This window comes from Delphinus delphis, chromosome 12 (genome assembly GCF_949987515.2).
Source record: "Delphinus delphis chromosome 12, mDelDel1.2, whole genome shotgun sequence".
Taxonomy (NCBI): domain Eukaryota; kingdom Metazoa; phylum Chordata; class Mammalia; order Artiodactyla; family Delphinidae; genus Delphinus; species Delphinus delphis.
In genome coordinates this window covers 67688891-67704703 of record NC_082694.2, presented here as the reverse complement: position 1 = coordinate 67704703, position 15813 = coordinate 67688891, and the positions used below count along the sequence as shown (strand labels likewise).

Here is a 15813-nt window from a genome sequence, read left to right as displayed (position 1 = left end):
TTCTCAATAACATGATATCTGATTTAAAAATAAGGTGTCAACTTCCTCTAGTTTGGCCTAGATCCTACCCTTTAATTTTTTCCTACCTTTTTAGTGTTTTTCATAAAACATAACCCAAACAGGAGGCTTTACCAAAGCCTCTCTGTTTGCTTTGGTAGTAATAGAACGTTCGTATTTTGATTGAGCTTCCAAGGGGCTGGCAGAACGTAGTTGTTAGATTTGCTTTCATAAGGGATTAGTTATGTACAAGTGAGTTTTTGTATAGCAAACAAACAGAAAAATAGGAAGACATCTTATAAATTTTGGGGGGAACGTAACTGTCTTTATGCTCTTTTGATAATATTTGTTAGCAAAAGATCCGAGGTTGATGGCAAGGGATAATTACAGAAGGGGAAGCTTTTGTGATTATAGCTCTTTTCTTGTGCTTTAGTAATCAGTTGCCTGGTCCTTGTCTTTTTTGAATCTTCATATAGAGGGGATTTTATGAATTACATCTTCAAATCATGGTTTTCATTTTTTTTCACTGGAGTCTTGGATTGCAGGTATTACACTTGGAAACTTGGATTGCAGGTATTACACTTGTCTACGACATTGGCCTTATGGTGATGAGATTCTGTTGGAATGAGGAAGAGCGTATTTGTGTTTTTCACTGTTGAGGTGTGAATCAGTCAGTGGCTTTTGTCTTCTGAGACATAAGCACAAAGTAATTTGACCAAACTGCTTTAGGTGTTGTCTCATATAACATTAACTGGTGATTTCTGTTCTGTAGGTTAGCATTGAAGAACGCCTGGGAGCACTGGATATAGATGCGAAAAAAGAAAAGGACACCCTTCCACAGACAAACAGTTTTCCAGTTCTCCTCACACAGGGTTTAGAAAGTAATGATTTTGAAATGCTAAATGTAAGTATTATAGCAGTTTTTAAATGAATTAAGATGGTTAATTTTTCTTAGAAAGTGATTGACAGCACATTTACAGAATGAATAGTCATGTTATGTAGCTGTCTTGAATTTAATGTTTTGTGAGTTTAGTCAAATATATATCACTTGGTGGCACTATACAGACAGTCACCAACCTACAAAGGGATTGTATTAAATTATTTTGAACCTGGAATGCATTTTCTCATAGAAATATTGTTGTGAATTGTTACTAGGCTCTTAGGCTTTAGTTCACAAAAGCCTTTATAAACATTGTATAGCTGAATTATAATACTCAGCATTCTAGATCACAATTTATATTTTTTTCTGTAGGAAAATGCGTTCCTGAGTTTTTACTCTGGATTCCAGAAACTTAATTCCCCCTGGCCGTGAGAGGGGGCGGTGAGGTGGAACCTTGGCAATGGATAGGAGGTTTGGGGGAAAAATTCAAGAGGGTTGGGGGTATATAAAAGGGAGGCACTTACGATTTCTGTGTTTGTAAGTTGGTGACTGCTTGTACGATGTTGCTTAATTTAGTCCTCTTAAATTCCAGAATTTGAAAGTGGTCTGTAGAGAAAATTTAAGTGTAAAAAATTGGACTTAAGCACTGCGTGATCAGATTAAAGCAGTTTATATTTGCTAAGTGCATTTATTCCTAGTGACTCGTAGTGATATTATGGTGCCACTTAGTGTAGATGTGACTTTAATATGCAGCCTATGAATAAGGTCTCTCTGACTTGTATTTTGATCTAAATGGGAATATCTTATATTTGTGTTTAAGGGGATTTTGCAAAACAGCAGGGGGGAAACCAGGCATATCTAAAAACCTGAACTTACCTTTAAAATAGTTTGTGAGTGTATGTATTTTGGGAGGTCAATTTTAGTTTAACATGGCATACAAACCTAGGTGAGGATTTGGTGAGAAATAAGCTATAGAAAACAATTGACAGTGTTTTTAAAATATAACTTATCTGCCATCATTGCTTACTTAACTGTGCTTTGAAAACTTCTTCAGTAGTACAAGTGAACCAGTTATTGTTTTGTTTTGTTTCTAAGAAACATTTCAAAACATTTAACAGTACAGTGGGCCACCATGAACCCATCACCCAGTTTCAAAAATTATTAGCACTAGCCAGTCTATCTATTATTGTTTTATCTGTTTGCTCACCCCCTACCCAGGTTACAGTGAAGCAAATTTCAGAACTATTATTTATTTCATCCACAAATATATCCCTGTTCAACTGTAACAATAGAAATTCCTTTAAAAAACATAACCACAATTCATTATCACACCTAAAAAGGTGAACAGTGATTCCTTAAAATCATCAAATATCCAGTTAGTATTTATCTTTCGCTGATTGTCTTGTAAAGTTTTTTTTTCTTTGCTTTCTTCAAAACTGGATCCCAACGAAGTCCACACTATTTGGTGGATTTGCCTTTTCTGTCTTTTGCAATTTGGGGAAGCTAGGTTATTTGCTCTAAAGAGATTTCACATTCTGGATTTTGCCTCCTGCAAATCCATTTTACTGGGTCATTTAACCCAACAAGTATCATTTAATATACTTCTTGTCCATCATATTCCTGTACAATGGTAGTTGGATCTAGAAGCTTGAAGAGATTCAGATTAGAATCATCTGGCACTTCAGATGTGACAGTGTGTACTTTTGTCAGGTGTCATAGAGTTGTTGGGAGAGTAAAGGAAATGATGTTTGTGAAAGCACTTCTTAAATTGTAAAGAATTGTACGTGTAAGATCTTTTCATTATTCAGGATTTTGAGGTGATACGTCATATTGTTTAAGTAGAAGTCAATAACCTTTAAAAAAAAAAAAAAAGAAAGAAAAACTAGAATATAGGAGTATTCCCATACTGTATTACCTGGGATATCATGCATTCTAAAGAGAAAGAGGCAAGTAAAAAAGTAAACCAAATACTTTTTCCCCTGGAAAGTGTGTTCCTCATTTCCAAAGATAACCTTCTGAGGATATGTGAAATATAATAGGAGGTCATTAAAAATAGGAATGAAAGGGAACTTCCCTGGTGGTCCAGTGGGTAAGACTCCGCACTCCCAATACAGGGGACCTGGATTCGATCCTTGGTCAGGCAACTAGATCCCACGTGCATGCTACAACTAAGGAGTCCACATGCCGCAACTAAAAGATCCCGCAACTAAGACCCAGTGCAGCCAAAATAAATATTAAAAAAAAAAAAGAAAGAAAGAAGAAAGTGAGCAGTGTCAGGTATGCAACATAGGACCAAAGGTGTGGTTAAAAATCCCTGCTGTAGAACACCTGACATTAAAGTTTGTGGCTTTTTAGGAAAGTGGCAATTTGACCTAAAGAAATAGTCTATAGCTTATGCAAAAAAGATAGGCTTAGTCATTTATATAATTCATGGCACCCATAGGAGTTATAGATTTTTAAATATTTTAAAAATTTTATTTAAATTAAGTATTTCTTAGAAGTTCCCATTTGCAGTAGTACCAAAAAATGCCTAGGATAAATCTACAAAAGATGTTTCTACCTCTACATTGAAAATTACAAAAATTGGGAGAAATTAACCAAGGCCTATGTTCATGCTTGGAAGATTCAATATTGTTAAGATGAGCAATTCCCCCCAAATTATTCTATGTATCCAATACATTCCCAATTAAATTCCAGCACAGCTACCTTTTAGAAATTCAAAGGACATGAAATAACCAAAGTAATTATAAAATGAAGAGCAAAACTAGGGAGCTTACCCTACCTGATTTCAAGAAAAAGCTGTAGTAATCAAGATAGTTTGGTATTAGTGAAAACATAAATATAGATTAAGGAACAAAAATAGTCCAGAAATAGACCACATGCAATTGGTTTTCAGTAAAGGTGCTTCTAAGTTGAGTCAGTTGGGAAAGCAAAGTCTTTTCAACAGTTGCAGTTGAATCAATTGAATATCTATATGGAAAAAAAATGCATCTCAACTCTTTCCTCACATCTTACACAAAAGTCTACACAAAAATAGGTCACAGACATAAATGTATAAACCAACCCTCAAAACTTCTAGAAGAAAATAGGAGAAAATGTTATGCAGATTTGCATGGAAAAAGCCTTCTTAGGTTCATCACAAAAAGCATGAAACACTTAAGGAAAAATTGGTCATTTGGATTTAATAAAAATTAAAAACTTTTCTCTTGAAATGACACTGTTAGGAGAATGAAAAGGCAGGCCGCAGCCTGGGGAAAAAAAACCAACTTATACATCAAAGGATTTATATCCAGAATTGATAAAGAACTCTTAACTCAGTAGTGAGACTCAACTCAAATAAAAAACAATTGGTAAATGCGTGAACACATATTTCGTAAAAGAATTCCAGTGGCCAGTGAGTGCATGTAAAGGTATTATACATCATTAATCATCACAAATGCAAATTAAAACCACAGTGAGACAACACTACATACCCATTATAGACTGATTAAAATTTAAAAGACCAGTACCATCTATTGGGGAGGATGTGGAGTAACTGGAACTCTCATATCTTGCTGGGGGAATGTAAAATGGTACGCCTACTTTGGAGAACAGTTGGGCCATTTCTTAAAAGTGAAGGACACATCTACCATAAGATCCTGCCGTTCTACTCTTAGGTGTTTACCAAGAGAATTGAAAACAAATGTTCATACAAAGACTTGTACATGAATGGTCATGGCAGCCTTATTTTTAATAGCCCCAAACTGGAAAGAACCCTGAACACATGAAGGGATAAATTGTTATCTAACAATGTAAAGAATGTATATTGCTTCATCAGCAACATGAATGAATCTCAAACTTAGGCTGTGAGAAAGAAGCCAGACAAAAAAGTACATACAGTTTGATTTCATTTATAGAACAATTCTAGAAAATGCAAACCAGCGTGTAGTTCAGTGGTTGCCTGAGGACGGTGGGGTGGAAGGGAAGGATAGAATGTAAAGGGTCCAAGGAGACTTGAGGGTGATAGAATGTTTATTACAGTGTTTGTTTCATGGGTAAATGTATGTCAGACTGATCAAATAGTACACTTTAAATTGTGCACTGTTATGTTTCAGTTATAATACAGTAAAGTTTAAAAAAAAATCCCATCTTCAGTATCATCTTCTTGCTACTTGTAGCTGTGGTTTATAGTCTTGGCAGAAGTTAATAATGCTAACTCCTCTATTCATTATCATTTTGCTTGGCTTGGGATAACTTTTTTTTGTGTGTATTTTTAATTTGAAAATTGTTATCATAGAGCCTCTGTCTTTAGTGAGCACAAGGATTATCTGAGAGCTTGTTACATTTTTCTGTCCTACAGTTTGGAATAACTTCTAAATAGCTAGGCCATACTTACCATTATTTGCCTGTGACAGTTTTGGTTTACACCTCTTAACTTGGTGTAATTACTAATAGTGACTCCTTTCATTCACAGAAGTGTCCCAGTTTGGACAACAAATTATCTGATCACTTAACATTTAGAGCACTAGAGGATTTCACAAACCATGTATTTTTCAAACCTTCAGCCCTACATTATGTTTCTTAACCAAGCTTTTGGTATAAATAATGTGCAGCAGCAAGTTCAAGATTGTATTCCTTGACCTAAAGTGTTACTATTCTTCTTGGCCATTTAAGACAGTGAAGCCTGGTAGTTTGGTCAACATGCTGTGAAAATTGAGTACCTTAACAAAAAGAGATGCAGACATAGAAAACGGACATTGTGGGCACAGGGGGAAGGGGGAGTGGGATGAATTGGGAGATTAGGATTGACATATACCCACTACCATGTATAAAATTGATAGTGGGAACCTGCTGTATAGCACAGGGAGCTCAGCTCAGTGCTCTGTGATGACCTAGATGGGTGGGAGGGAGGTCAAAGACGGAGGGGATATATGTATACATATAGCTGATTCACTTCCTTGTACAGCAGAAACTAACACAACACTGTAAAGCAACTGTACTTCATTTAAAAAAAAAAGTATTTGTAGACTAGTTCAGACAATGTTCCCTGTAACTTGTACATCATTGGAACTTTGTGATAGCTGATCTATAACAAAGACTTGATTTGAGGGATGTTTAGTATCATCAGACACCTTGTGAATTATTGTTTAACTTCTCAGCATACTTTGCTTTGAACCTTGTGTTCTGATTATTTGAAAATGACAATATTAGGACAGTCCATCCGTCAGTTCCCCAGTGATTATGTATAAAAATACATAATCTTTCTTTTGCATAATAAACTTTGTAATTATGTCAGTGATAGTTGTTAAATAGTACTTGATAGATTTAAGAAGGGTTTGGTATAAAGATATTTTTACAAGCAAATAAAATCCATAGGGAATTTTGAAAGGGTATGTTAAGACCATTAAAGTAGGTTGAAAATGAACTTTCCGCGTTTTTGCCCTGTAATACCTCTACTGATCATATCCTGAACATGATCTTTATAGCAACAACAGCCAAAACATAGCATGCACCAACCATTAGGGAAGTTCCTCTAGTTGTAAACTCTTTTGAAAGATAAATATTTAAAAGTATTAAAGAGGAAGGGGGTGGTATCTGGATTTTGAAACCTGAAAGGACTCATTTCCCACCCTCTCCTATAGATGAAGCATCTGGGTGGGGTTTGGAGAAACAGAAAGGCCTGCCAGAATTTGGACTAATCTGCTCTATCTCCTTTTCTATCCATACAACGTGGGGTGGAGACTGCGTTTCACCCTTAAAGTTTTTGACTCAAGCACTCATTATATGATCTTTTGATTGGCTTAAAATTTTATCAAAAACATTTAAAAGGTATGTTTCCTTGTAATGTGATTTTAGTGTGTTTTGCTCATTCTTGTGTTGATATGACAAGATATGTTTCATAAAACAAAGGTTTGAGAACTTCTCTAAAGTGGTGTATATACCTGTATTTAAATGTCGAGAGGTGTTCTTTTCTGTTTTATATCAAAAATTAGCTTATAAGAATTTAGAATTTGTGGAGCAGAAACTTGTTTAATGGAGTAAATGTCCTGATACTTGAAGCCTGTACTTGTCTGATAGCCGTAAGACATAATATAACATTCTCCATTTATTCCTAATCTTTATTTGCTACAGTTGAGTATTGCTTGGTTTTTAAGATAATTTTTAGTGACAGTATTCCCTGTAGTGTCCTTAGTTTCTGAGTATGCTTATTTACATTTTTTTTTTTTTCTCACAGAAAGTACTTCAAACTAGAAACTTAAACCTAATAAAGAGAACTGTACTAAGGATGCCCCTGCATGCTGTCATTCCATTGTTGCAAGAGGTAACTGAGTACGCTTCTCATTTTAAGGTCCTAATGCTATGACTCAAAGACAAAATCCAGTATTCAGAGAAATGGATTTGCTGTATGTAAGCAAGCAGGGTATTTAGAGTCGATGATAAATGATCACTAGATCTACTCAGACAAAATTTGCCTAATCTAGATTTTTTTCTATGTATTTTAAAAATTGAGATATAATTTACATACCTTTAAGAAGTGTGCAGTTCAGTGTTTTATAATATATTACAGATTGTGCAATTGCCACATCAAAAAGAAATCCAGTACCCACTAATCACTCCCCATTTGTCCTTACCCCCAGTTTCTGGCAACCACTAATCTATTTTCTGTCTTTGTGTGTGTTCTGGACATTCATTCATATAAATCCTAGCCTAGATTTTTATCAGATAATTATTTTTATTTTGGGAATGTATTCCTAGATTATGTTAAATTGGTTGAACATTTAGGAGTTAGGAAATTTAAGAATAATGATTTCCTAATACAGTCTTTCTTTCCCTTGTTCTTACGGATGTGTTATCATGGGAATTCATGGAGATTGGCTGCCTCTGAAGTACTGTTGCTAATACTGTTTTTCTCCTCCTCAGCTTACAAAGAGATTACAAGGACATCCTAATAGGTAAGATGTTTAGGCGACTTAAATTGCTTTGATTTTATAAATATTTTAAATGTGATTGTTTAAAAACAGCAGTGTCTGGCAGCATGAGATTACATAGTAGGTAGCCTCAGATTCTAACTAATAAAACTCAAAGTGTCAGATATTGCTCTCTGCACTTATTTTAAATTGAATGATTCTTATTTCTCAGACTGTATTATAGTTTTTCCTTCCTTCAGAAAATTGGAGGTTTTTCAGCTTTATATATCAGGTCATTTAATGGGTTAGTCTGATTTAATAATTCAGGCCTAATAACGATGTGTAAAACTGGACATCTGTAGAACTTGCTCAGCCTCTGGTAGTTGCTTAAGACGCTACAAGGAAAGATTTTATATAACTAAATTTTGTGGGTCTTTTTTGCTAATTTGATGATTAAATATTTATATAAGGTGTTGATATCTCAAAGATCTCAGCTTGCACTATAGTATTATCAGAGTCTATAATATAGTTTTTCTTTTCTAAATTTTTTTTCGTGATAGGCTCCATTAGCCTTTGGAACTCACAGAGGAAATCTAAAGATTTCATTAATTAGGCCCGGCTTACATTTTTGGTCTATATTTGTCTTTTAATGTTGGTGTGGAAATCTTTTGCTGTTTGTACCTGATGATGAGTAGATGATGGGCTCAGATATGAGCATAAAATGCAAAGTCAGCTGAGCCCAGTTTACTGCCTTGGTATCAGCTAATTACGAAGTAAAGCATAGGTTTTATATCTGGAATTGAATTATTTTAGAGGAAGGGATTTTTGTCCTGTTATCTAGTCCATCCTACTACCCCCTCCCTTCCTCAAAAGATGAGTATATTACACAGACCTCAAATAGACCCAGTGAAAGAATGAACGACTGTCATATTCACAGTGGTTATTTATTAGAGTCATTTTCTAGATCTTTATAACTCCGTTGTATTTAATTTTGAATTTGTGAATATCAGTTGATTTGTTCTTTTTTTTTTCAGTGCTGTTATAATGGTTCAGTGGCTAAAATGCGTGCTAACGATCCATGCATCCTACTTATCCACAGTAAGTCTTTTCACCTGTAGTTGCTGAACAGTTTGGCTTTGATAAGGATCATCAACTGATGGCTTAACAAAACCATTTTCTCTCCATCTACCCTTTAACCATCAGCTGCTGCTTTTAAAGAATTTGTTTTTTCCGCAGGTGCAATGTCATGTTGTCATCATTGTTACCTTTTATAAACTGGCCCTTTTTTGGCCCAGATTTTAAAAGTAATATATATTCTGTAGAGAAGCTTGAAAAATACAGAAAGGACAAAAGTTACATACTAGTCCTCAGGTGTTTTTCTATATACATACCTGTTTAGCAAAATTATCTTTACATTGTATGTATCTCTCCCATCCTCTTCTAAAAGCTTAGTAGCTTTTTAAAGTTTATATCTATGCTAACGTATCTATATTACCTTGTGATAAAAATGAAATAAATATCTTAATACCTGACATTTTGGTGGGGCTGTCAGCTCTTGATTACCTATACAGATGGAAGGGAGGGAGCATAAAATCATAAAGCAACACCAAAAAAAAACCAGTTTTATATGTCACAATATGAGCTGGGTTATTGCCACATCATCAATTTAATTATAGTTTAAGCTAGAAATAAAATTATGCAGTTGACTCATTCTTCTTTTATTTGGTTATCTAGAACCTTACAATAGGTTTTCTTGAAAGATTTTAGTGGATAGTTGAACATTTTTAATTACTCCTTAAACTATAGCTCTTCCCTTCTTAACAGTTTCACCCAATTCTTGCCTGATCACTGTCCCTTGTTCTCTGTCTCAGGATCCTTTTCCTTCAGTAGTCTGAGATAGGAAAAACCATTGGTTAACCTGTTTTGAGTTCGGCAGTTCGTTCTTTGTATGTCTGTGGAGATCTCTGTCAGGATGTTAAAATGTGGGGAAGAGATAGGAAACAGTAAGAATGCATATTGGGTTTCCCTGCTTACAGAAATCTTGGGAGTTGGATTGGGGGCAGTGTCTGAGTGGCGTGGTGATGGGCATGGAAAGATTACCACAAGCATAGGACGACACTCATTTTGTCACTTCATTGAATTGCTTAGAAGCAAAAAGAGCCCTAGGTGGACTTGTAGTGAAATCCCTTCTGGAATCAACCCCTAAGTTATAACTACTGGAGTAGTAGTCGTATAACATTCTAGGTCAGGGCAAAATAGACCATGGAAGTATGGTACAGGGTGGACTCCAGCCCAAAACAGTTTTCTCTCCTCAGAAAACAGTGCTCTTCCCCCACCTTTCCTTCATTTCTTCCTTCCTTATCAGATATCTTTAAGTACCTTCTCTAAGTCAAGGACTGTGCTAGGCATGGGGGCTTTAGTAATGTACAGACACTCTCATTTTTACTGTTTAAAGTTTAACATTTGAATGAAACACTCTTATTTACTCTCGTGTCAGAGATAGGAGGGCAAGTAAAGGCTAATTAAAGGGCAAAGAGTGGGGTCCCTTTTTCTGAAGCTCTGGAGGGACAAAGAAAATTTCCTGCTTTAATTTCTGAAGTATAACTCAGAGGGTTAATTAACAGGAAGTATGTTTGAAATACCATAAGGTCAGCTTTGTATTCTGTCACTTTGTCCTGCTGGTCTCTGGAAGCTGTGAAAGCTTCCTCCAGCTGCTGGGACCTAGTGGAGGTAGATAGTGTGATATCATCAGAGAGGAAGTTTCAGAGTGAAGCCCTTTTTAGCCCAGAGGTATGTGCTTGGGGTTACTCTTTAGTTAGTGTCTCCTTTATATTGATCTTCTCTGAAATAATAAGATCAACACAAAGAAGTCCCACCCTGCAGTTTGTCTCTTCTTGCAGTTTCTCCTTCGGACCTTGCATCATTATTTTTTTAATGTATTTTTTTTTGCTGTTAGGACAGTAAAGACCTCTGAAAATTTGAGACGTTGCTAGGCTGTGTGTACCCTGCCACTGCCACTGGAAGCGCAAGCATTTGTGGGGGCTGAATACTCAGGCATATCTGAGCATGATTTATATATTTGTCATCCATGTTTTATTATAATAGTATCAAAGTATCATTTTTTTGTTGCTGTTGTTCCTTAGTTGCCTGACCTGGTACCCCAGCTGGGGACACTGTACCAGTTAATGGAAAGCAGAGTAAAAACTTTTCAGAAACTCTCCCACCTTCACGGAAAGCTCATCCTTCTAATCACGCAAGTGAGTAAATCAGATTGTTTTTTTTTTTTAATCAGATTGTTTTGTGCTAAACTTTTGAATGCGATGGGAATGGAGAGAGGAATAAGGATTGTTTACCTGAATGTTGAAAGCACCCTGTTTCAGCAAAAAATTGGTAAATCAGGACCTAGTTTTTGACTAGGAAATGTTATATATTTGACAGTAAGTTTACTTAGTTCTGCCTGTGTCAGCTTTAACTCGGAGGTTCTCACCGTCATATTTCAGTTGTTAATACAGTTAGAGTGGTTGTGGTGCTATGAGCAACGAGTCACAGGGTATTTCTACAGCTTTTTGTCGCAGAAAGAAATTGGATTACCTTAAAAGTATTTTCAGCCTTTACGGAGTAACTCTTTCTTGTATTTGACGAATATGCCTTTTGCCCTGTATTTGATCTACATCGTGTTAAGGTCATCTGTTATAGTGGTTGCGGATGAGTTTACTGTTGGGGAACGTTGTGATACTTGAGATAAACTTACACTCTGCTTCACAATAGCACTTGATTATCTTTCAGGTTACAGCATCAGAAAAAACGAAGGGACCGACTTGTCCTGCACAGAAGGCAAAGGTGGTGTATGAAGAAGGTAAAGCTTGGGGCATAGGCTGAACATTTAGTTTTTCACATTGACTCAGTTCTGTGACTTTGTAAAAACATCAGTGTGAGATCATGCTTTGACACACACCTTCCCTAATAAAACGGGCAAGCTTGTGGCAAAACTGGCAAAAATGTGATCAAATTAAAAAAAGCGAAGGCACAAATATAATACAGAAACAAAAAAGGGCGTTAGGTATGGAAGAGATTTGAAGAACACTATGAACAAACTATGTCAATACAAAAAACCTAGATGGTGTAGGTAATTTCTTGGGAAACTTTAATGACCAAAATTGACTTAAAAAGAAATAGAAACCTAGAACAAGCTAATAGCTTTAAATTGATTCAGTCAAAACCTTTCCCCGTAGGGTACCAGACACAGGTTTTATAAGTGACTTTTACCAGTCTTTAAGGAACAAGTCATTTTTGTCACGTACAAACAATTTAGACATTTTATGAGTCAAAATCGGACAAGTATAGTCAAGAAAATAACATCTCAGGCCATCCTCAAATATCCTAAGTAGCAGATTGATTACAGAAGTGCTTAAGTAAAATAATATGTCATTACCAAGTAGAATTTATTTAAAGATTGTAAGATGATTTAGCATCAAGAAATCTGTTAATGTAGTTATTACCATGTTAACAGGTTATCATGAGCACTGTCTATTATTTTAATAGATATAGAAAAATAATTCAATGAAATTCTGTCTTAGTACATCTCATTATTTGATAATCTAGTCACACCATTGAAATATTCAGATAAGCAAGTTTACTGGATACCAAGATCTAGCAAAAAGGAATCAGTAGCATTATTATGTCTCAATAATGTATTGTATGTCCATAATGTCCCGGTTAGAAATGTCTTAGGAAAAAAGATCTTATTCACAGCAGCAACCAAAACTATGAAGTACCTAGAAATACCTCTAAAAAATGAAACAAAACCTTTATAGAGAAAACTATAAAATATAACTGAAGGACATAAAAGCATACCTGAATTAATTAATTATACTTTTTGTGATTTCCCCCCCCCCCGGTTTTATTGAGATAAAATTGACATATAACACTGTGCTCGTTTTAGGGGGGTACAACATAATGATCCTATATGTATATATTGTGAAATGATCATCACAATGTTTAGTTAACATCCATCACCACACAGTTATAAATCTTTTGTTCCTGTGATGAGAGCTTTTAAGGTTGACTCTCTTAGCAGCTCTCAAATAAACGTTACAGTATTGCTAACTGTGGTCACCGTGGTGTACATTATCTACCCAGGACTGACTTATCTTATAATTGAAAGTTTGTGTCTTTTGACCTTCACCCATTTCCTCCACCCCTATCTGACACCTCTGGCAACCACCAATCTGTTCCCTGTATCATTGAATCTTGTTTTTGTAGATTCTTTATGTGAGTGAGATCATACAGTATTTACCTTTTTCTATCTGACTTATTTCACTTAGCACAAAGCCCTCAAGGTCCATCCATGTTGTTGCAAAGGGCAGGAGTTCCTATTATTGCATGGCTGAATAATAATCTATTTTGTGTGTGTGTGACATTTTCTTTATCCATTCTTCCATCAATGGACATTTGGGTTGTTTCCCTGTCTTGACTATTGTAAATAATGCTGCAGCGAACATGGGAGTGCAGTTATATCTGAGATCCTGATTTCGTTTCCTTTGGTATATTTTTAGAAGTGGACTTGGTGGATCATATGGTAATTCTATTTTTAATTTCTTGGGGAGTCTTCATACTGTTTTCCATGGTGGCTGAACCAGTTTACATTCCCATCAGCAGTGCACAGGGATTCCTTTTCTCCACATCCTCGGCTTAGTTTTTTGTTTTTTTTTTTTAATTATTTTTTTAATTGAAGTATAGTTAATGTACAGCGACTTAGTGTTTTAGATGGGATTTTGTTAGGGTTTTGATACTTTGTCCTGATCAATGAGATCTTGATGGAATAGTATAATACATGTACTTTTATGCAGATAAGAATATAAACAATGTTCCTTCTTGGTTGATAGCTGAATATATTTCTAAAAATAAATTCAGGAATCTGATTCTTCTTAGCTTTCTGGGCTCTGTCCTCTGCTTTGATCACAAAGTTAAAGCTTGTTTCCCCCTTCTTGCAGAATCTTCTGAAGAGGAGTCTGATGATGAAATAGCAGATAAGGATTCTGATGTGAGTAATTTGTTTCCTGGTACATGAATCTGCCTCATATCTTTGTACCCTGTAAGAACGAGGCCTTCAATCATGCTTTCCTTGCTTAATATCTCTACCAGGATAATTGGGATGAAGATGAGGAAGAGAAAGGAGGTGAAAAAGATGAGGATGTTGACGAAGAGGAAGAAGAGGATGCTGAAGAAAAAGATGAAGAAAATGGTGAGGACAGAGACGTGGCAAGTGAAAAGGAATTAAATGGAGATTCTGATTTAGATCCTGAAAATGAAAGTGAAGAAGAATGAACAGAGGAACAAGTCAAATGAACTATGGAAACTGGCTCACCTTACCCACTGCTGCCGAGTTCTCCTATGGAGGGTTGTCTCCGTGACAGATGCCAAGGACCGCTGCACATTTCCAAATTCCTAATGGTGGCTCCCATGCCACTTTGCTGTCTTGAGCACCCCAGACTTAACTGTGTAAATAAGAGTTTCATTCAAATGTTAATAAACTTTACACAGCAAATAGATACATTTTCTGCAGTGTACTGACATGAGTGTCCAATATATGGTATATTTTTATAATGTAATATCCTGGTATGATTGGTTATGCCAAGAATTGATGTAAGTGAAGATAAAGACATTTCCCATGTAAGGGTCAAGAACTGGACTTTTGTGAAGGAGTCAGCTCTTATCTCAGGTTGGTATCTTTCATCACATCCTGGTATGAAGCAGCACTAGTGAAGAAATTTTAATTTGGTACATTTTCATAAAATGTGAAGGGATAAACTAAAGACTGGAGTAAAAATGATTGTGACTAAAAAAAATAAAATCACCAGTATCCCTAGCTTCTCTATTGACTGGTAATCTGATTTGAGTCAGATTGAATATTTGGAGTGCTTCCCCAAAACAACCACTTATTTTTTAAGCTGTCATGTGAAGTATTTTTTTAAAACACAGAAAAATTATGATAATTTAAAAACTAAAGAATTAGCCATATTGAGGATTTTTCTTGACTGCAAGTTGCCTGTAAAGAATCATCAGTGTATAGATTTAGAAGTGCTCGTTACCTGCAACTTTTTAAAAGATTCAGTTACAGCTGCTTTTGAAGAGGTTTTCATTTTTATTTAAATTACTAATGGGTCAAAGAACAGTTGTTTATTTTTTCTCTTTGGTTTTAGATATTAATGATAACCTTGTTGGAATTTTTTTCCAAAGAAAATATTTTTATAATTCCATAATTTAATGTGTTCCTTTTCATTACCCACTCTTGGCAGTGTTAGGGTATGTTTACCTTAAAACAAATCCGACTCAAGATTTTTTATGTATGTATAAAGAAATATTTTGGTGTGCTACAAAAGCCTTCTCAAATTATCAGTAATTTTTTTTTGTTTGTTTGTTTTTTTAAAAGAATGAGCCAGTATTTGCTTAGTGCTCTCTAGGGAACATGCAGATGGAAGCTCAACTCTAAGAAAGGGCTGGGGAGATGGGTTTATTTTTCCCACGTGTGAATATGTAAAACATAAAACCAGTATCTCTGAGGGACTTCTGATATCGGTGGCAGACAGATTTCTGTGCTCAACTAATAGAGCTGGAGCCATATAGAGCATCTTGGGAAAGTTAGAGTCAGCGACTGGTGTAATGTATAGTTATATTTGTCTATAAATGGAGCTGTTTATGGCAATTTAATACCATTCTCTTTGTAAAGTGAATAAATATTCATCTTTACCCAGTGCTTGTCTTGTGGTATATGTAGGGGAACACAGCCACAGGTTTGTGCTTGTGTGAAGGTTTTAAAAAAATCATCTTACTCCACTAGCATTAATAGATAAATGCTTTCAAGGCTTTTTGGATAATCTAGCATTTGTAACAAAGTGAAGGAACCAAGAACTTTGTTAGGAGCTAGTGGTTGTTTCTTGCCCCGCCTGGCAGGGCCGCGCTCCCACCACCCGAGGTTGCGGTGGCAGTCACAAGGGTGCACGTGCCCATGGCTCAGGCCATGTCCTGTGGCCTGGGTCAGATTTCCCC

At 35.7% G+C, this 15813-nt stretch overlaps 1 protein-coding gene across 1 annotated transcript in view; it reads left to right on the top strand.

Moving 5' to 3' along the window:
• The window catches only part of WDR43 (WD repeat domain 43), a 47225-nt gene extending 31712 nt beyond the window's left edge, over nucleotides 1–15513 (top strand). The window contains exons 11-18 of the mRNA XM_060026883.1: nucleotides 770–901; nucleotides 7092–7178; nucleotides 7778–7809; nucleotides 8799–8862; nucleotides 10908–11021; nucleotides 11551–11620; nucleotides 13758–13807; nucleotides 13909–15513. Of these exons, the coding sequence (XP_059882866.1) occupies nucleotides 770–901; nucleotides 7092–7178; nucleotides 7778–7809; nucleotides 8799–8862; nucleotides 10908–11021; nucleotides 11551–11620; nucleotides 13758–13807; nucleotides 13909–14091 (732 nt within the window). The 3' untranslated portion in view covers nucleotides 14092–15513. The remainder of the gene's footprint in view (nucleotides 1–769; nucleotides 902–7091; nucleotides 7179–7777; nucleotides 7810–8798; nucleotides 8863–10907; nucleotides 11022–11550; nucleotides 11621–13757; nucleotides 13808–13908) is intronic.
• The last annotated feature ends 300 nt before the right edge of the window (nucleotides 15514–15813 follow it).